The sequence below is a fragment of the Euwallacea similis genome, chromosome 1 (genome assembly GCF_039881205.1).
Source record: "Euwallacea similis isolate ESF13 chromosome 1, ESF131.1, whole genome shotgun sequence".
Taxonomy (NCBI): domain Eukaryota; kingdom Metazoa; phylum Arthropoda; class Insecta; order Coleoptera; family Curculionidae; genus Euwallacea; species Euwallacea similis.
In genome coordinates this window covers 1,135,433-1,155,943 of record NC_089609.1, presented here as the reverse complement: position 1 = coordinate 1,155,943, position 20,511 = coordinate 1,135,433, and the positions used below count along the sequence as shown (strand labels likewise).

Genomic DNA, 20,511 nt, shown 5'->3' with positions numbered 1-20,511 from the left:
GTTCGTGATTAATTTAAATTCCGCTGGGAATCTGGTCGAATTTCCAATCGAAAGACTTATTGTGGGTAAAATGAGAATAAATGAAAGAATAAGATAATAAATTTATTTTGTCATGACAACATGGCGAATGAGATTTTTACACTATTGTCACGACATTTCATGAAGAAACTTTTTTTTATGTGTGATTCACCACATTGAAAAGAGCTTTCATTACTAAAATAATAAGTCTTAAGACTTATAGAACATGTTTAGAATCCCCCAGAAAGTACTCTATAAATCAGACTTTGTTGGCCATTGAATTCTTTCATGATTTATTTAAATTTCATGATAATATTGGAATTTGCATCCAAAAAATTCATTACTGCTAAACTGAGAATAATTTGAAGAGATCCGATACGTTTGCTCTCCGTTTCATTCCCAAAAAAAAGCACTTTCTCGCTCATCGATCTTCCTCTCGATAATCTTGTTCGATAAAAAATTTCGTGCTGTTTTAGCTTGCATAAACGGCATTTTATCAGGACCCTCTATTTTTTCTAAAATTATTGAAAATGTCCATATTTTGCGAAAATGTGCGAGATCGGGCATTTGCTCCCCGTTTCTTTTCCAGGAAAAAGTACCTTTCTGCTCATCAATCTTCCTCTGGATAATCTTCTTTACTTCAGCCTGAATAGACGGCATTTTGTCAAGCTCCTCCGAAGGAAAAAGACACTTAATTAATTTTTTATGGCAAAGTGGCGAATAAGTCGTTCACTATATTGTGAAAAATTTTCGTTATGATTGTTTTTTCATTGAATAAGATCGTAATTAATTTAAATTTCGCTGATATCTGAAATTTCGCATATACGTAACTCATTGTTACAAAACTACAATTAAATAAATTAACGGTAAAAAATAAATAATTGAATTTTAATGACCTTATAGCGAGGGTCGCGTTCACTATAATGTCAGGATAACTGTTTAAGAAAACTTTTCTTTCACATTTGTCGCTAAAAATAAACAATTTCGAAGTGTACTGCTCTGCAGTTTCTTTCCCTCGAATAGCAATAAATGGTCATTTTTCCAATAAAACTTCAATTTCCTCTCAAAGCCTATGTAAACGTTATTGGCAGGTATGGTATCTTAGGGAAGGTTAGTCAAAAGATTAGTTTTTCAATGGAAATATTTTTGAACTCTATTATTTTTAACTAGCATTTTTCTTTCATTATTTGCCTCCAAAGCCGTGGGTTTAAGACGTTTAAATGAAACACCAAAATTGTACCAAATGAAGAATCTAATGTTATTTCAGTATTTTTAGTTGAGTGCCGTCTTCGTAAATATTTTTCTTCGTAAAATTCGTAAAAATTTTATTATAGTATATATGTTATTTAGTTTTATTATACAACTAAACTTTAGACTCTGTTTTTTTGACAAATAATCAGTAAGGCAAACGCTACTTAGTATGTAAATTTACCGCTTAGCAGATGTAAACTTAAACTTTAAGCTTTGCTACAAATTACATCCACGACGAACTTCGATTTTTTTAGCTCTCAAAACGCCCACATCTCGTTTATTATCAATTTGATATCGGCTTAATTTAGGCAATACGAATTCAGGTTTGAAATTTGGTCTGATCCAGCAGCCAAGTCAACAACAATGGTTTTTGCCAGCAAAAACCGTCGACTATTTTTAAAACGAAGCTATTTTAATACAAAAACTTTATCACAGAATGTTAAGTAAATAACCAAAGAAGATACAATTTAAAATCCATGAAGTTTAATATAAACTATAGATAAACGTAAACATGTATACTAAACTTATACGTAAATAAAGGGCTGCAGTAACAACTATATTAATATGTAATTAAGAGGGTTATTTCTATGTCTTTTAGAGCGTTTTACCTAAAAAATTTCTTCTACATTACTCTCGCTATTTTGCCGCGCCATATACCCTAAGTAGACAACTAAGTGGGGATTACCTTGGGCATTACCAAGGTCAAAAAATCCTTAAATGCTCCTTCTAATTACCTATCAAGTTCGTCATAACAACCCTTGAGCCTAGCAACACTTCTCACTCCTCCCACCGCCTATATGTTTCCCATAGTACATCTGGTACTTCCTATGCTCGTTCTCCTTGACTTTCCTCTCCAGATGCATCAAACACTCCTGGCATTTCTTGATGTTTGCAGTTCTGGAATCGCTGCTTTCCGAAGCGTAAATGGCGCTCCAGATATTGTGCAACGACTGCTTCATCATGTGGTAGGATACGTCCGACTTGGTGTCCATAGAGCTGGAAATTTGGGCTTCGTAGGATTCCAGACGGTTTAAGATTTTATTCTGGTCCATGATTTCAGTTGAGGGTAATTCAGCAGCTAGTAGCTGGATAAAGGAAAAATTATTTTAAAATCGGGAGTGAAGGTCAACAATGGATCCAGAAAATATTATTAATGGTGATTTATCCGGTTTCATGTTTGTTGTTGGCCAAATGAGGGATGATGTTAACTAAAGGACTCTCGTTTCGGGAGACAAAGGGTATCCTGATTGAATTGTGTTTTCCATTTGTGTGAGGTAAATTCACCCACGCGTGTAACTTGCACTATCAACAATGCAGGATTTATTATTTCCCTGATGATTGAAATTTAAGGTTTATTAGAGATTTATTTATAATTTGGCAAAACATCCTAATGTGATGTGATGTGCTGCCTGCTTTAAATCATTCCTAATTTTATGGAGAGTAGGAAAATTATTTTATGGGCTTTAAATGCATTAATGGAGCCTTGTGTCCATAATCGTTTTACATGGATGTGGAAAGGACAATTGAAAGTTTTTAGTGCTTTTTCATGTCCATAATTCATCATTTTTTCCCCTATGATTCCGGTCATTAGTTCTTCGTTAGCTTCTCCACAATGCTTAAACCGACCAATTATTTTACGACTTTATATTTTATATATTAAATCCTCTTCAGTATGAACAAAAAGATACAAATCTACTTAAATCTAGAAACTAACCAATTTTAAAATTCGAACGCAGTCCTTTTGATCACCTCGCCGTGGCGTCATTATGGCGTGCTTCAGCCATTTTGACTGTTTGGCATTTGTCCTTTTTATGTCATTTTGACGTCACTTGGGTGTATTGGGACAACTGTCGACTGCGTTCGAAATTTTATGTCGGTTTAGCCGCTGAAATCAATTGAGATATGTCTTAACTTAAAAAAAATGGCTGTATGATCTAAGTTAGCTGTAGTTTGAATCTGGGTAAATTCAAATATATATTTTGTAACATTTGAGATTTTCTTAGGAAATGTACCAAAACTGTATCATTAGTATGTTATTACTATCGGACAATCGCCGACTTACCTTTCGCCTCGCCAACTGAACCACCGACTGAATTTCGCGCAGTTTCGCGTTGACTTTTATGTGATCCCCGATAACAGATAAATAAACAATAACAAGTAGTTACATTAACCACTGTAGCACCTTGTCTCGTTCCTTGCTAAAATATGACCTGCCAAGCTCGCGACGTCCGTTTGTTATATTTATTGTATGTAAACATGCAACGTTCCCGTGACGTTCCCGCCTTGTGACTTTTCCGACGCGTCAGCAATTTTTCTATACTGCCGTCAGAAAAAACTTAACTTTTTTCGATTCGATTGGACAAGGTTGATTCGAGGAACACGTGAATCCTTCACCACGAATCGCGGATAGTTGTTAAATGATTAAAATTTCTGGTATCTTTGGATTGGAGAATGGTGAATCATATCATTGTTTAAGTTTTAAGGAGTGTTTACATCTTTTAAACGATGAGGTAATTAATTGATTTCAACGATTCATGGTATTTGAAATGAACCCCAAAAACCCTTGAAGTTTTGAGTTCTTGAGCGAGAAGAGATTTAGTTATGTGTTAATATCTTGTTTAAGTAGATCAAAATAACAAATCAATAAATCGATTATTATTATGTTAAGACACATCTCAATTGATTCCAACACTAAACTGACACATAAATTTCGAACGTAGTCGATAGTTTTTCCATTCCAACTAAGTAACGTCAAAATGACCTAAATAGGACAAATGCCAAGCAGCCAAGATGGCTTAAGCAAGCCATAATGACGTCGCTGGGGGGATTGACAGAACTGCAGGAGCGTTTAAAATTTTTCCTTTAAAAATACTCCAAGTTACCTTTTTTTTAAATCTTTTTTTTTTAATCTATGCGATTTTAAACGTTACCAGAAACGGAGTTTTTATATCCTCTTTCCATTCCCTTTATATCTTACAATAACTTCTTTTAAGTCTCTAATTACGATATTTATACTGTACGGTGCAGTTTGCTTTACTTATGGTTCAAGTTTTTTAAGGTATGATTCCTTTTATAACGCATCATTATCTAACAACCTGGCTTGCATCACAAGACGATTTGTTTATCTGTTAGAACGTATTTACACACCCATGTAAATTTCATGTGATTGAAGGAGATTGCACTTGTTTCTAAACGTGTGCAAAGTTCGTTATACCTTGTTGATTCATATGATTATGAAGTATTTGAGAAATATGGAAGTTTTTTCCGAAAAAGATATAATACATTGAATTAGATAAATTCTTGATCCCAGTTGCCTTTGGGAGAAGTATTGGAATGTAGTTAGGAGTAATTTTGCATTGCAGTGATAAGGGGACTGTCAATTGTTTCGAGCAACTGCGTTCGATAATTCAGGTTTGAGACTACATTTTTTCAGTTTTAGGCGGATCACTTAAATATAAATATTTTATAGCTGCATTTTATAATCTATTGAGAGTTTTAAATACCTGCCAAAGAATTTTTCGTCAAACGCGAGCTTCTGGACGGCCAAATCAATTAAATATTTTTGGAGAATTTTTGTACCATATCCAAAATTCGCTTACAGTTAAAATATTTAGATCTTGCTGTACATACAATAAGAATCTTTATAAGTAAATCTTCGGGTTTTGCGGACGCATTTCCTTGGATATTAGCTGCGGAAAGGCAAATTAGGACCAGTCTCTAATTCGCCTGCTTCACATCCTCGTAAATAAACAGATTTAAAAAAACATAGTCACGAGTTAACTTTTCAAAATATTATCGTGTACCGGCCCTCCCGAAATTTGTGGCGCGGGTCCAAGAAATATTTTTAAGTCTCACGTAGGCACTCCATTATTAATCTCGAAAAATAGCGATAAGTGCACTGAAAGGCAAATAAACTTAACAATTAAACTGCCTTGTAGAAAGTCCATACTGGCGTATTTGGAATGTTGGCACCATTTCAGCTGAAATGTATTTTTGCAGTTTTGTATGAACGGTTATGGTCAGGCAAGCCTGACCTTCCTCGCGCAACTAAAAACTTCTCAGTCACAGTTGTTGACAACATTGATCGTTTATTAACTAATAACAATTATTATTGATTTTTTAAGGGTCAGGTAGAGTTTTCTAACTGTACCCGAAATTAGGTCAAAATCGACCTGATGCAATCGATGAAAAAACGGGCACAAATTTTTGTGTATTTATTAACAACTATATTAATATAATATTTCCTTGGATAGTTCCGTCCTCGCTTCTCACTTCAAACATAACAACTATAAATAGATAAGCCACCAGACATACCAAATAACCCAATAAGTACTTGATTAAAACTCACAAAGGGTTCTGCAAATATAATTTTCTCTAATCTCGAGAATGATCACGTTTTCAGATTGCAACAAATCATTCGTTACAATGTCGCACATGAATAAATTGCAGTCATTATCGTTTTTAAGCATATGGCGTTAGTCCCCTGTTTGAGAAGCGTAATTTGTTTAATTCGGAACAATGCGGTGCCGGCACAATTTGGGTTCATACCAGCCAGATCCAGGGGGTGTCAGACAGTATTTCGTCGAAGAAAATGAAATTAATCTTGAGTTGCCCATTAAAAAACTAAAAGGCATACACTGGCTTCCATTTGAACGAAAACGAGTGTGTTTTTCCTCTAGCGAGGAATTTGAAGTTTTGCAAGTCGATGTTTCCTGTTTTTTTGAACAAAAACGCATTAGAATAATTATTTTCTTAATATTTAGGAATCCTCAACTCAAGTTCCTTAAATACAGTTAGTCCTTTTAAGCCTGGAAATTTAAGGCTTGGAGGGATCTACTTTTTGGCTTTCTTCGACCGATATCTTGCGAACACAAGGAGTAATTGCCGTAAAAATGGCTCGAACTAAGCGTCTCGGTGCACTCTACGTTGCCGCATAAACAGATTCGTAAAGTCTCTTATGGTTTTTGAGATTCCGGATCTCCTTACACCCTAATTTGTGCGATTTGAAAGTTCTGCGAAACGAAGGTCCCTAAAAACGGTTTTCGAAGGTTCCAGGACCTCAACTGAGGAATCCAGGATGAAGATAGGACTCATATCACCCCAATAAATCGAAAATTTAAAAAAATCTTCGATTCCTCAACAGATGTCACTGCAACTATTGACCTTTATCAATTATCGATTTCATTTTCATTCGTTAAAATATTTTAGAATTCATCATTGATCTCATTCACTACTTCAGATTCGACACTAAACTGGAGAAAGCAACGAGATTACGAATATCTTCTGTTATTGAAATATCTTGCAGCAAATGTGGCTGCCGTACACGCCGGATTATCTCCGAATTACATAAAAGTTAGGAAATAAATTGGAATGGTTGTCACGTATATGACACGTTAAGGGAAGCACTTATTCAAATAAGCATATTCTGTTAAGTAGTTAGGAAATAGCTGTCTGCACGCAAACTTTTAATGGGATGGAGGTGAAAAGGAAGATAATGAAACATAAAAAATGGTAATAGTACATCTATTAGTTGTTATTGCGTGATGTAAGGCAAGTTGTATTTGTAGCAAATTCTCAGTAAACTTCTCTTATATTCGATAACGTAGTGAAACAAAAAACATTCAAAATCGTCCTATTGAGGACTGCACATAAAGGACTAAGATTGTTCGAAATATCGTCTTGATTGAATATTTTCCATTAAGGGCCGAATTATTAATACTCTGTTCACTTTAACTTCAAGACGTTTCCATAGAAACTAAGAATCGAACTATTTGCTCGAGCCTCTATTTTGACGCTTCTATGGATAGTAGGATTAGCAGTCAAAATTAACAGCAGTTTAATAACATGTCCCTATCAATTGTTAATTGTGGCTGAGGCGGTTCGGAGAGATCAGCGATCAGTAAGACTGAACTTAGTATTGACGACAATAGAACCACAAAATTCTTGAATTCTGTCTTTTTACATCGCAGTTCTTGAATTATTACGAAAAAACTAAAACTTTTCTAACCTTCTCCCTCCTCAATCTAAACTTTTCCCCAACATTTAATGGAGCATAGACCCAGAATTCTATAAACTCCCTTCATGAAGATTTGCAATAAAGGCATATATAAGCCCTCTCATTCCCTGCTATCGGAGGCTCAAACTATCATCAGCGTTGAATCCTCTAATTATCAATTAATTATCTGCAGTTTTTGTACTTGCTTTGAAACTTCCTACATGAATTCCATGTCTGTCTCTTATTTGCTGAAGTGGTTGAAAAGAGAAATCCCCTGAACCTGCAATTAAGGGCTGTTGAGACACTGTAAATCAAACGCTAGGACTTAAGTTGAAATTAAATTCCATGTGGTTTGTAAAATGACCTTATGGGCCCGTTTTAAGGGCACTTGGCTTTAGCAGTTTAGGCGGAAAGTTACTTCTAACTTATATTAGTGCAAAGCGGGATTTAAGGGAGCTAGTTCTGGTCAGTTTGAGGCGGAATTCGCCACGAGGGGTTAGTTTACTTTATTAGTTCATGCTTGGTTTAAAAAGAGGTAAAAATGTGGGTTTTTAGTTTCGAATTTTAAGCTTTTTTCAACAACCGCGTTTGCATGGTTTTACACATGATTGAAGCGTTTTAAAGCTGACTAATGATTTATTTATGACCCAGTTTTATCGTGTGTATATATCAATAAAAAATATCATGAATACTTATCTAAAATCTACATATGAAAAATACAGAGAATCCCGTTAATAAATATGTTATAAAAAGTTAAAACTCAAGTTCTCAAATTTGAAGTATTTATAAATATCGAGTGGATTTTGGAACGCATCTGGCAGCGAATTTAAATGGCTCTTATAGAGGAACCGTCAGTTATTTAAAGCAACTATGTCTGAAAATTTTATTTTGATAACCTTGATATTTGTGACCTGGCTTTAACAAAGATGAATGCTCTAAACTAACCTAATCGTCTCAACATAATGATTGTCAATCTAGTAACCTAATTTAATGCAAAGTAAAAGAGTGTTATATGCAAAATTTTCGAAGCTGCCCCTTGTGCCTTCTCTAGATTCGCTACTGATTTGCCTGAACCTCTTGCAAATTATGAGCAACTGAATCGTGATTTTTAAGTGAAGTTTCTGCAATTGAGTTTCAAATAACCAAGTTTTAGCTTCAACAGTTTAACGCCCGCTATATTGCCATAATTCGCATTTTTTCCGATACATAGGAACACATTTAAAATAATATTAATTAAAATAATAATAAAAAATATATAATAGCCAGTTCTGGCGAGTGGCATATAAGATCCTTATGAGAAAATTGCCTTTTGAGTCACTGGGATATTTTTCTAAGTGTTTGGGCGTGAGGATTATGGCTAATCCTAACATTGAGATGTATTGTTAGTCATTTGCGATCGATGTTCCTACCTCGACCGGTGATTGGTGGGTGTATAGGAACATGACTTATCCGTATGAAGGGCCCGAGTTTCGATCTCTAGCTTTTATGGCTATATCTCAAAGTACTAGCTAGGCTCGACGTTGCTATTACTGCCTGAACAACCCCATATCAAGAAAACCTTCTAATTGACTCAATTGCGTATGGTATATTTTTCAGTTTTTACCGAGGAACGCAATTTAAAGCCAATGATGGACGATTTTTCGAAAATTCTGAACCAGTTGAGACCCTAATGCCTTAAGAAGGGAGCTGAAGAAAACTTTTCATTAAAAATCTTTTTATTTCGACTAGAACTACAAAAGGCTATTCGTGTGAATTTGTCACTATAATATCACAGCATGGTGTTAAACACCGAAACATAGTCAAGCTCTCGTATATACTCTAAAAACATAAAATAAAATAAATCTAAACAAAAATACAAAAAATTCGTAAAATAATAACGCTGATTTTAAACTTGAATAAGCACGATTTGTAACAAACAGATTAGTCGAATAAATTAAGCGCATTTGCTGATACATACAGCACAACTGACCTGTGTCCGAATTAAACACAGCAGAGCCATTAATTTCTAATAAAATATTGCCGATATATGCAAAAACCGTTAAACAAATCCCGGTTTATTTGTTATTATAAAACAGCGTGGGCTTTAATTAACCGGGACAATATAATTGCATTTTGCTGTCGCAAACATTATTACGTAAAAAACAAACATGTAAAGGTACAAAAATCGAGAAAAACATCTAAAAATGTGCGAGTGACGACAGTAAACGTCCGCTTTCATAGCTACTTCTTGCTCTCATCAGCACCCGAGACACCACCAGACTTAGTCTTCCCAGCGTCAGCTTCATGCTTTTCTGGTTTTTCAGTACTCGTTCCAGCTTCTGCAGCCTCCAAGTCGCTCCCTGTTTCGGTAGATTTAGGCACAATCGCCGCCGTCCCACTCGGTCCAGCCTCACTTTCTATTGACTTCGATTGGTCTCTTTGTCTCTGCTCAGTTTCAGACTTAAATGCCACCTTCCTGCTGCCGAAACTTCGTCCAGAATCGCCGGAATCTGGCGATTTCACTGGAAGGCTGCTTTTTTGATGCACTTCCGCCCTAATGACCGGAGGCGAATAATGAACGGTGGGAGCGGGCACTTGCAAAGTGTCCATGGGCTTCAGGCAGAGGTTTTGCGAGTCAGGTTCGCCATAACCTGAAAATTGTATTGGTTTTTGGTGTGCAAGAGGTCACCATTTACGTACTCGGGCGATAGGGGATGTTCCTTGATTTTGAGGGCATATTTAGGAGACTTTGAGCGCGCAGTCGCGATGGACGACCGCTGGATGCAGGGGAGCTCCCAGGGCGCATTTTATTGAGAATTATGGAACTTTGAGTGAAGGCTGCTCGCGCCACCTCTGGGGAACTCCTGAAAGAAAAAAAATTTACAATTATCAATTTTTCATCAATTAAACAAAAATTGACTATCCCGATATTAAATCTGTTAAAATATCTGTTCATCATTTAAAAATTCAGAAGACATCCCTATTATAACTTTGCATGGCTCTTTTGATCTTTCGGATAAATTATATGTCTGATAAATCTTTGGATAGAGCAAAAAGAGCTGTTTCTAATGAGTCACCACTTGTTTAAATCCTACGACCCGCTCCCGAGATATTTAAGTTTTTGTCTGACAACATTCACAGCGCCTCTATAGAAAACTTGCAAATATTTACAGAATTTCCATGCACAAAGGTTATGCAGAAACTTTCCACGAATAAAACTGTGACATTTTCAATATATCTTTTCATTGCATTTTCTTCAGTTATTTGGCATTTCATTCACTATATGAAATAGGCCATCTATCTGTGAAGTTAGAAATTCAAAACATATTTTCAGCATTTTCTCTTGGACATTTTTTTTTATACCGTTTTTTTAATTTCAAAACTTCATTTCCAATAGTTTTAGAGATACAGTTGACGTCCTTTGTTGACGGGCCACCCGGTATCTTTAGTACCATCATAACGAGTATATTTAAAAACAGTTTTTGTCTTTTCGCCACCAAATCTACTGCATGCCTATGTAATTATGTAATTATATTAGTTAGGAAACAATATAGTTTTGTGTCACAAGTGGGATTACTGCGCCCTTTACAAAAACAGAATTTTTAACATTCCCACCAAACTGCGATACTCGGAAAACAGGGCTAAATTCACAAATGAGAAAATCCTAGATGGTGCCCATGAGAAAAAAACCAAGTTTGTGACAGATGCCGGAAATCGAAACGTCGGAATGTCAATCATTTTGAATTATTTCACCAAATAAGGGAAAAATAAAAACGTCTTAAATGTTATTTAGGATGACTACATGGTAACCCCTTTTTAATGCACACAAAATCATTTATTATTAGGCCCTATTAATGCTCGATTTTGCAAATTCCACAAGTATTTTGTATATGTACCTGCTGGTTCTGGCCGTCAAAGCTGGATCATCCGAGGGTTTGGTCAACACCGCCTTTTGTCTGAGAAAACGTTTGGGTTTAGTGATCTTCACTCCTAGCAACATGATAGTCTTCTTCTCCTCCTCAGTGGCGACTGAATTTCGGGGATCGAATACAACGTAACTCTTCTCGTCGTCGGTGACGATGATTCTGGGTAGGGTCAACACAACGTCTCTTGCAGGGACCCCCTCCGAACGACGGAGCCTCTCTAGTTCGACGGTATTGGGAGATTCTTCGCGGGCGCGGTTCAAGCGGTAGATATTTTTCCCACATAAAGCGTTGCCCATAGCAATAGTAGTCTAAGAAGAGATGGTTGAATGGGTTGAAATTTCATGATTGAAGGCAACGAGAGAGATAAAAGCGTTTGAAAAACTCGCCGCATTTTTAGTTTTTCAATTATTTCGAAAATACCGAAAATTTCGGATTTGAAATAAATAATTTCCAGACTGGTGGGGAGGGATAGGTGAAAACTAAAATCACTTTTCCATTGCAGTTTTTTTATGATCTTCAACATTCCAGTGTTGGTTTCATCCTACATTTCGCTTGTCAAAAATTAGCGATAACCTTTTTCTTAAATACGGCTCTGGTAATATTTTTGTTCATATTAAGATCATTTTTTAACTCCAAAGTCAAGTCGATTCGGATAAAATGTGAAAAGATGTTCGAGGGAATTTTAAAACTTCAAGGCTATTGACTGGAGACAAATTTACAACAAAATTAAGTTTAATATCAGTATTTATTATCACAGATAAATACAAACATTACTACTAGTTTCAACAATACATACTATAGGATAGAACTTTTTTTACATTGAAATATGTGTAAATGACAAACAATGCTGTGCCCACGAATATTTAATTTTTCCATAGAAAAAAGCAGACAAATAACATTCACCATCAAGAAAATACGAGGCAAGTCTAATATACTTAATTAAAACGGGTGAAGTATCTAATCCCCACCCTCTAAGCAGCGCTTAGATCATCCCTAAATCCAAGATTGCAGCTATTACGTCAATAAAATGTATCCCTTAAACCCACCTAATGGAACTGGAAGACGGCCTTCTAGACTTGACAGATGACTACCCTAATGATGGTGAAGTTGACTTCAAGGACTGTACCCCTTCAAGCGACTTCTCATCAGACTTCGGTGTTGAGGGCCTCTGCGAGGACGACTTTGATCTCATATATTCAACTGTGGCCAATGATTGTGTCATTTCACGAGAAAATCTAGATAAAGTTTCGTAATCCGGATCGTCCATATAGATAAAGTCCTCGTAGACCAAGTACTCTTCGTTGAGGGAGTCTTTGACTTGGATCACTGGCAATTCAAAGATGATTTCTCTGATGTTGGTGGTGTTAATGGACAATTTCTTGATAATTTGAGCAGTAACACCAGTCACGATTATGTCCAGGCAGTGCTCCTCATTAGGGGTGGGGTTCATTTGGGAACAGGGGCAGCACGGGATGATTCTGGTGTTTATCCAGGAGCAAACGTTGCCCATGGTTGTATATCTGAAAGAAATTTGATTGGTCTTTAGGGGTGATTTGATAGGTGAAAAAGGGGGATACACTAGATGGGCCTAGTGCTTTAGTCCATGAAAATATACGTTTCAGAACATGGAGAGGAGACCTACAAATGAGTAATTTGGCAATTTTACTTAAGCAGTAAAACATATATATTTTGACTAATTTTATACGTACCTCAAGCATTTTTTCAAAGGGATTTCTGTATATGTTTATGGACATTGGAAAAGCACTTGTTACAACCACACAATGAACGATAAACGATCATGAAAGAGACAAACAAACAAGCGAGAAAATGGAGAAAAACGCGGCTTAAAGCCACTTTACCGCACGAGTATTTTTCCGTAGAATTAAGCGAAAAAAATAGTAACGCACACATGATGACCAGAGATCGCCCCCTTTCTTCCCTGTAGTCTTTAAATATTAGTAGCATGCATGTAACTCCCGGTTTTAATGTATTAAGCGCCACAGCGGTCCACTGGACTGCCACGTATTCCATGCGTTAAGCGCTACAGCGGTTCAGTGAACCTCCGTGCATTCCATGCGCTAAACGCCACAGCGGTCCAGCGGACCTTTATGTATTTAATTCCAATCATCTTGTGATGTATTGCACCTCACTGTTCTTAACATTATCCCGCAAGCTAGGTACTATTGTTGACACGTTGAGCGCCTCGGCGCTTCGTTGGATTGCTTGAAATAACGCACAGGGCTTATAGGACGCCATATTTTTAATCCAAGTTATTAGTAGGCTTTAGGACAAGGGCTTCCAATTTGATATTAGCATTTGCTTCGCTCCAAAAGGATAGAATGCGTTGACGTACGCAGGGATCTGGTGAAATGAAATGGGAGAACATGCGAAAGTGAGAATTAAAAAAAATCATTCTCGCTCTCACATGCTCTTGTGACATAAGGGCCCTGACCTGAAAATTATCTCGCAGGATGGGGAGATTTTCCACATGATGGAAACATGAAATAATGAGCGGTTCGTCCAATTTCGGATAGCGTAATGAGAAACTGTGGCAACTGGCCAGTGTTTTTGTGCTGAAAAAGACCGAAATTTTCGTCAAAATAGGTAATCTAATGTACAAATTCACACATGGTTCAAATCACGTGAGTTTATTCACGTCACAAAATGTAACGATTAGGAATTGCCTTACGTAAAATGACAAGTCATATAAATTTAATATGCTAAAAAATAATAAAATTTTAAAAAATTTAATGAAAAATTGAATTAAAAAAAATTAGAATATCTAAATATAACCTAATCTTTCTGCACAGTTACCGCTTAATTTGTTGATATTTTGGTTTAAACTGTTTTAAACCGTTGTGTTCTTTGTTCATCAGTTTTGACGGTAAAAATGTGTTCTTTTAAGAACTAAAATAGTGTTTCTGGTTATTTATTATCGGTGTTATTATTATTATTATTGGTATAATACCCAAGTTCTTAAACAGTCGGTGTAAAGAACTTGTAGTGTCTCTTATCAACTATTTTGAAAGAGAATTGGAAAGTAACGGACCCTTATTACCATTGAATTCAGTTAGAGAGGTAAATTGAATTTTAATATTTTGAAATTGAATATTATAAACTCTTGTTTTATTTAGCGTGTTTAGAATGCATTGAACTTGAATTTGCCTACTGTAAGTAAGGTATCAGCGGCAATTTCAGGCGATGTGAGGCTACATTCTCCCAAGAAAAATTAAAAGAGAAAAAAACCAGAGACTGACATGTCATTGTTAGATGTTAGTGCGATCCACAACGAAATTTATGATAGGTATAAAAAACATACATAATTAATGGGCGTTTGTTTTTATGAATAAGCACAAAAAGTACTAATTTTAAGAAATCATGTAAATTTGTAGACGGTAAGGGAAAAACTAAAAGCAAAGGAATTATTTGGTGGCAGTTTATCATTTTCATAAAGACTATTACATCAAATTGGTTTTAAATGGAAAAAGGATGATCCAAGAAGAGGTCTAATGAAAATGTCTGATATTGCTATAAAAAGAATACAATTTTTAAGAGAATATATGAGAGAAAAGAAGAGGGATTATATAAATTATTTGTATTTCTGGATAAAACATGGATATGCCAAAATGGAACAGTGGGGCGTTCATGGCAGGATAGCAATGTAAAGAGTGTTAAACCTACTAAATTAGACGGTAAAAGTTACTGTTTTTTTAGCATAAATAACATTCAGGACCTAGTGTATTTTACAGATTCTCATTTTAGATATATTGCACTTCATGCTGATAATTAAAATAGGTTAATTTGATTATTTTTATAATTAATCTATAAATTTAATAATTTTAATTTTAGTTTGGTATGATAATTATTTGTTCTGGGTCTAACAGCACTATTCAGCACTGCTAAATACTGATAGCTTCGCACCAATATCTGACAAATTCCTGCTCCCTATTGATTTTGAAAAGATGTGACATCACTGCTGATATGATGCATGTGACGTGCATAAAAAGTTACGTGATTTGAACCATAAGTAATTATACATATGATAACAATTTAACTGTGAGAAGTAACGAAATCTATAATGAGTGAGGGTAAATTATGAGGGAGTGAGGTTTATCTCTAATCTCTATCTAAGGCAAGTTGTCATTTTTTTTAAATTCATATATCGTGTAACGAATCACAAAATGGGTTGATTTTACGACTCGTTTTGGATATTTAATAAATGCTAAAGAAGCTTGAACGGAAAACACATCATAAGGCAATATACACTTGAATGTTCATAGCAAAAACTCCCAAATTCTACGGAAGCAAACTTACCAATTCACAGTCACAAACACAACAATTAAAACCTAATTTTAGGCACTTTAAGACCCAATTTCAAATGAAATAAGTATTACGATCAGCAGTGATATTATTTTGTTTGAAATGTTCAATAAAACTACCCAAAATTCATTCCGATAAAGTGCCTAAAACCCAGGCAATAGCAACGAAAAGAGACTGAAATCAGGTACAGGAATTTACCATTTTAATTTTTTTCAAATCTTCAAGAATTCTTTAAAGCCTTTTTTTATCCATACATATATAGAATGAACTCATACCTTAAGCAATCCCGTGTTTCTGCCCAATCATGATCACCTGCTCCTCAAGGATTCTCCTCATCACGTCCTCATTCTGCTCCACCCTCTTCTTCAAGTCTTTATGGGCCTTATTTAACCGCTCCATCAAGCTTTCCTTCTCCATTTTATTAAAGGCGGAACTTGCGGATACTTCATTGATCTTCAGATAGTATTTGGTCAAAGTCTTGTCCAAAGTCAAATAGTCCTCATCTCTTTTCAGCCCTTTGTACATCTTAATTGCGTACTCCAGCTTCGTAATATCGGGCTGTAGAATTAGGAATTTATTGTGATCTGTACTACTTGAATGCTGTCGCCTGTAGGAAGTTTTACGATTACACCTCCCTATAATGAAATCGAGGGTGTTGAATTCTGAGGATTTCGCTTGAGATTTTATGACTTCAGGTTTTGTTTCCTCCATGGCAACTTCAGGCAAAGATTTCCGAGGATCTTTCAGAACAGTTTCAGTTTTTAATACTGGAACCTCATATAAAGGATTCGCCACTGCAATCGCCTCCTTATCTGATTCATTACTACTTCTAAATGTACTGAAAGATTTCCTTTCAGGGCTCCTTGAAGCTACGGCTGCACTCTTTTTGTCTCTTCTTATGGTTATGGCAACATCGGAGGCCTTTTGGGGATGTATCATGAGGGTATCCAAGTGCAAGGAGGCCCTCGTTGAGGGATTGGGGCCTGTGGACGCGGTTTGACCTGCAATAAATTGACCTGCAATAAACCTCTAAAGGGAAAGTTTAATCAAATCGATTTTACTTGCGGAAAATAGGATTGGAAATGAAATATTCAGTAGTGGGATCAACTGTGTTTATACAGGTGTAATTTGTCCAAATGTTAGGGTATATTGTACAAGGGATTATTATTTGATGAAAAGGTCATAGGCTGGCAATCAATTGTTTGCGAGGAAATAGGTTCACTATTACTTGGGCTCTTTTTCCTTTAAGCAAGTAAGTTTTTTTAAGATTATTAGGAGAGTGGAGAAATGTAAAAATAAGTTTAGTATACAAAATATATAAAACATTTTTTCGCGTGTTATTGCCATTAACTAAAATTAATATTGAATATCTCAATTTCAAAGTCCAGAAAAACCCTAAACGCATTTTTTAACCCTTGCGAAACCATCTAAACAGCGGATTTTGGAACGTAGTTCACAACATCTTTGCATTAGCAGTATAGGAGATCAGTCAATTATTTCGTCCAATTGCGTTCGAAGATTCTACTTTTGATATCACTTTTTTCCTCAAAAATTGAAACCTTTTAGTGCAAATTTAAGTGATCTTAAACTCATTTAAAGCAAACTTGAGCTATTTCTGAGGTATCAAACAAAATGATGCAGCTTATCTCCTTCGTTACGTGGTGAACCTGATAATCTCGATAAACCTACCAATGCAAACACTTTTCTCAACACTTTTTACAACAAGGCTCCCATCTCTGTCTTCTTCATGATGTTGCGTGTTCTTTCTTTTGAACGGAACGGGTTTCTGGATTGAAACTGAGGATTTGTCTGGTTTTTGAATAGCTAAAATTGAGTTCCTGGGGGGCAATGCTGGGACATTTTCATAGATTGGTTCATCTTCGGGCTGAAACATTTGCTAATAAATTTCATAACTCCTAGAGATTTTGGTAAGATTTCTCATTAGGAAATCTCCAGTCTACAATTACAAATTAGAATTTGGGTTACTTAACGTACAGTACATCCCCGAATTCACAAATTTTAACTTCCCACTTACCTTTACAGATGATTTAAAACTATTAGACCTAGAACTAGGAATACTTCTCGACGGCCAATCTCTGAAGTCATCTCGATTCTCCTCCATTTTCTCCTTAAACCCTGTAACCTTCAACTGGAAACTTTTCAATTCCTGCTCAAAGGGACTACTGAATTCACCGGGCAAATCTTCAGTGGATCTATGATTAACATCTGACTTCTGCACGCAATTGAAACTGTTAAAGATTTTCCTTATTTGAGTGGGGGTCCTGGGCGGGGTAGTTTTGGTGGAGTTGGAGTGCTTTAATGTCCCTTTGCAGGGCTCTGAGGATCAGTATTTTGAAATTAGCTTTTGAGAGGAGCAAAGAACAATTTGGACCTCAAAAAAATGCGCGTCAAGTGCAATGAAAAACGATCAAATTTCGGCAATCGGCATGTTTTTTATGCATGAAATTAATTGAGTTTCATCTATTTAATGCGCACTTTTTTGTCGTTCGAATGCATCATTATTACGTTGGTTTCTGGCGTTTTCAATTTGACGTTCTGCGAAGCTTTTGATATGGGTGTTTTGGTCCTGTCCATAACTGTTTCTATTGCTGCTGGGTAGCTCTCTTTTCGACAACGGGAGTTCGGATTTTTCCACTGAATTTTGAATTTATTTAATGGATATTCAATGTTATGGCAATTACCTGGCTTTGGTTTTTCCTTTTCCTCACCTCGGGATTGGTTTTTCTCGGCGACTTTGGCCGCTGCTTTGTACTGGGAGGGTTTTATGTTTTCGCGCGATTGAATCGGTTTGATCGCCGGCTGGCTAGAGTTTTCCAAAGTTTCCCCCGAGTTTTCCGGCGAGTTTTCTCTGCTTCTTTTTTGCGCCAGCTTCGTTTGCTCGTTAACGAACATGCTCTGCCGGTTAAACCACTTTTGGCGTATTACTTTCTGCTTCTCTTCTACCTCGTTTAAAGCTACCATGCTTCCTAAAAGGGGCCGTTGTGCTTGATCTTCTACAGGCGCTTCTGATGAAAATAGACTATTCTACAGTATTACTCGTAAAGTCTGCATCATGCAGGAAATTTTTTTACTCATGAATTTGGGAAAATTTTGAGTTTACCTCCGGATGGTGCTTCACAAATAATGAGAAATGACATACAAATCGAAAAACAAGTAATTGTCTATAACTGACAAATTGCATTTTACTTTCAAAAACATTCAAAATCTACCATCATTTGTCAAAATTTTGAAAAATCGCAAAGAAAAAAGTTTCTTAGTTTCATATCTTCTACCCATATGCCAATATTTAACTTTCTCAGACCACTTTCATTTAAAATTTTTTTTTGAATATCTGCATTTCCCAGGTACTCAGAGCGGTCAACAATCTTGTAAGAGTAATTATAGTATATCCAAGTAATTGTTTGAATGAGTATTCATTAGTTAAAGTTGTAATAAATACATCCATTTACCTTCAGGTTTCGCCTCAGGAGCAACACTCAGTTTTATCGCATTAAGATATTGAAGAACCTTGCTTAGTAAACTGCTGTACTTGTTAAAAACCTCCAAAGTCTTACCGTCTCCATTTTGAGAGTGTCTCGCAGTTTTTACTTCAGGAATCTCCTTTAAAATTGTAATGTTCCTCTCCATCCTCTCTGCGAGCTTTTGGAGTTGCTCATAATTGTTGTCTCTGATAGCTACATTAGTCAAGTTGTTCAGTTCCTGTAGCTGCGCGTTGAGAGGATTTAAAATGTTCAAAGAGCTACTGTTCACACTCTTAACCAAACATTCCTCGAATTCCTTGATTAATCTGTCTCGTTTATCATTGTATTTTTGATCGGAATTGTCAACAAAACTACGCAAATCAGCTAGATGTCCATTAATCTCCTCGACCAATTCCTTCAGCATCTTTTTATTGTTGTTCTTGATTGCTGCATTGATGATTGCTTGCAAACTCACGCACTTACACTGCTTTTCGGCCAGGAAACTCCCCGGTGATTCTTTGCGTTTGTTGGCGGAAATTTTCTTGTAGAAATCCATCGTTTCGCTGGATTCTAACAGTAAAACTGCGATAGATTCAATGCAGACAAGTTTTATCGCAATGTTTAATTGCTGATAAGATTAGCGATATGTTTATCATTGCTTATGCGTTGTCGGGTTTGACTAAATACAGAGGTTTTCCTAAGGATTGTTCGGCATTGTTCGGTATCGATATGGGGATTTGGTGCCTGCGTGGCTAATACGCTATTGCAATATGAAAATAAAATTCATCTGAAACCTGAATGCCTCACCTGAAAGTGGTTGTTTCAATGTCTCAAGAAAATTGATTAAAAATTTTCCGTTCCAATAAATCAGAGACATATTTTCTTAAGAGAAACTGGGGATTTCGAGCCTTTGTCTCCAGTTTTGAAGGACCTTTGTGTTTAATAGACACTATCAAATTTATATGAAATCACCCAAGATTTACGAGAGAAAAATTTTATCTTGCAAAAACATAACAAGCGAATAAAAGTCTAATGTGTTTAATACTAAAAACAGTTGAATTCATAAAAACGTGATTAGATTTGTTTCTGTACTGTCGGTTTTAGTGTTCCGATGTATTCTTAGTAAAGTTATAAGTTTTGTCCTTCCTCAAATTTTATTAAAAATGCCTTATGTAGAGTTATCAGACGTGCAGAGGAGGAAAATTATTTATTTTGGAAACAGAGTATGTCCCAGAAGAAAATTGCACAAACGGTGGAAGTTACACAAGGGGTTGTTTCAAAAACTATTCAGGATTTCTGAAGTTGGGAATCCTAAAAAGTAAACCTGGGAGAAGTCGTAGAAAAGTCACCACAAAAGGTCAGAACTGCTTTTTAGCTTAAGTAGCAACAAGAAACCCCACAACATTCCACCCCGAGCTTCAAAAGAAAGTTTTGCAAGCTACAGGTGTTAGCATTTTGGTCGAAACTATCAAGAAAAGATTTCGAACTCGAGGCCTTTTCAGTAGAAGACAACTAAGGGTTCCAGCTCTATTAGTGCAAA

At 36.0% G+C, this 20,511-nt stretch overlaps 3 protein-coding genes across 7 annotated transcripts in view; 1 reads left to right on the top strand and 2 right to left on the bottom strand.

Moving 5' to 3' along the window:
* wake (wide awake) overlaps window positions 1-20,511 on the top strand; it is a 96,253-nt gene that overhangs the window by 12,628 nt on the left and 63,114 nt on the right. The window lies entirely within an intron of this gene.
* LOC136409203 (uncharacterized) lies at window positions 8,962-15,703 on the bottom strand. The gene is made up of 4 exons (XM_066390571.1): window positions 15,484-15,703; window positions 11,140-11,477; window positions 9,944-10,107; window positions 8,962-9,894 (listed from the first exon to the last, which is right to left on the bottom strand). Exons 2-4 carry the CDS (start codon window positions 11,463-11,465, stop codon window positions 9,485-9,487), a joined length of 900 nt encoding a protein of 299 aa, XP_066246668.1. The 5' UTR covers window positions 11,466-11,477; window positions 15,484-15,703; the 3' UTR covers window positions 8,962-9,484.
* On the bottom strand, window positions 11,896-19,687 carry LOC136409182 (uncharacterized). 4 transcript variants are annotated; one of them, XM_066390532.1, is made up of 7 exons: window positions 18,960-19,686; window positions 18,192-18,515; window positions 18,016-18,144; window positions 17,525-17,826; window positions 17,179-17,374; window positions 15,765-16,490; window positions 11,896-12,689 (listed from the first exon to the last, which is right to left on the bottom strand). In XM_066390532.1, the coding sequence occupies exons 1-6, from the start codon at window positions 19,525-19,527 to the stop codon at window positions 15,766-15,768; spliced, it is 2,244 nt and encodes a 747-aa protein (XP_066246629.1). In that variant the 5' UTR covers window positions 19,528-19,686; the 3' UTR covers window positions 11,896-12,689; window position 15,765. The 4 variants fall into 4 exon arrangements, with proteins under 4 accessions (XP_066246629.1, XP_066246647.1, XP_066246656.1 ...); XM_066390550.1 differs by having other exon boundaries at window positions 18,219-18,515; XM_066390559.1 differs by having other exon boundaries at window positions 18,192-18,476.

Bases quoted from the DNA above. Each gene is read 5' to 3' on its own strand.
- LOC136409203 (XM_066390571.1), bottom strand. From the start codon at position 11,465: ATGGGCAACGCTTTATGTGGGAAAAATATCTACCGCTTGAACCGCGCC. The intron at 10,108-11,139 runs GTACATATACAA...TTTTTCTTTCAG, and splicing joins TTGACGGCCAGAACCAGCAG to GAGTTCCCCAGAGGTGGCGC. The intron at 9,895-9,943 runs GTACGTAAATGG...TACAATTTTCAG, and splicing joins GAACATCCCCTATCGCCCGA to GTTATGGCGAACCTGACTCG.
- LOC136409182 (XM_066390541.1), bottom strand. From the start codon at position 19,527: ATGGATTTCTACAAGAAAATTTCCGCCAACAAACGCAAAGAATCACCG. The intron at 17,375-17,524 runs GTAAGTGGGAAG...CAAATGTTTCAG, and splicing joins GTTTTAAATCATCTGTAAAG to CCCGAAGATGAACCAATCTA. The intron at 16,491-17,178 runs GTAGGTTTATCG...AATTTATTGCAG, and splicing joins TGAGAAAAGTGTTTGCATTG to GTCAAACCGCGTCCACAGGC.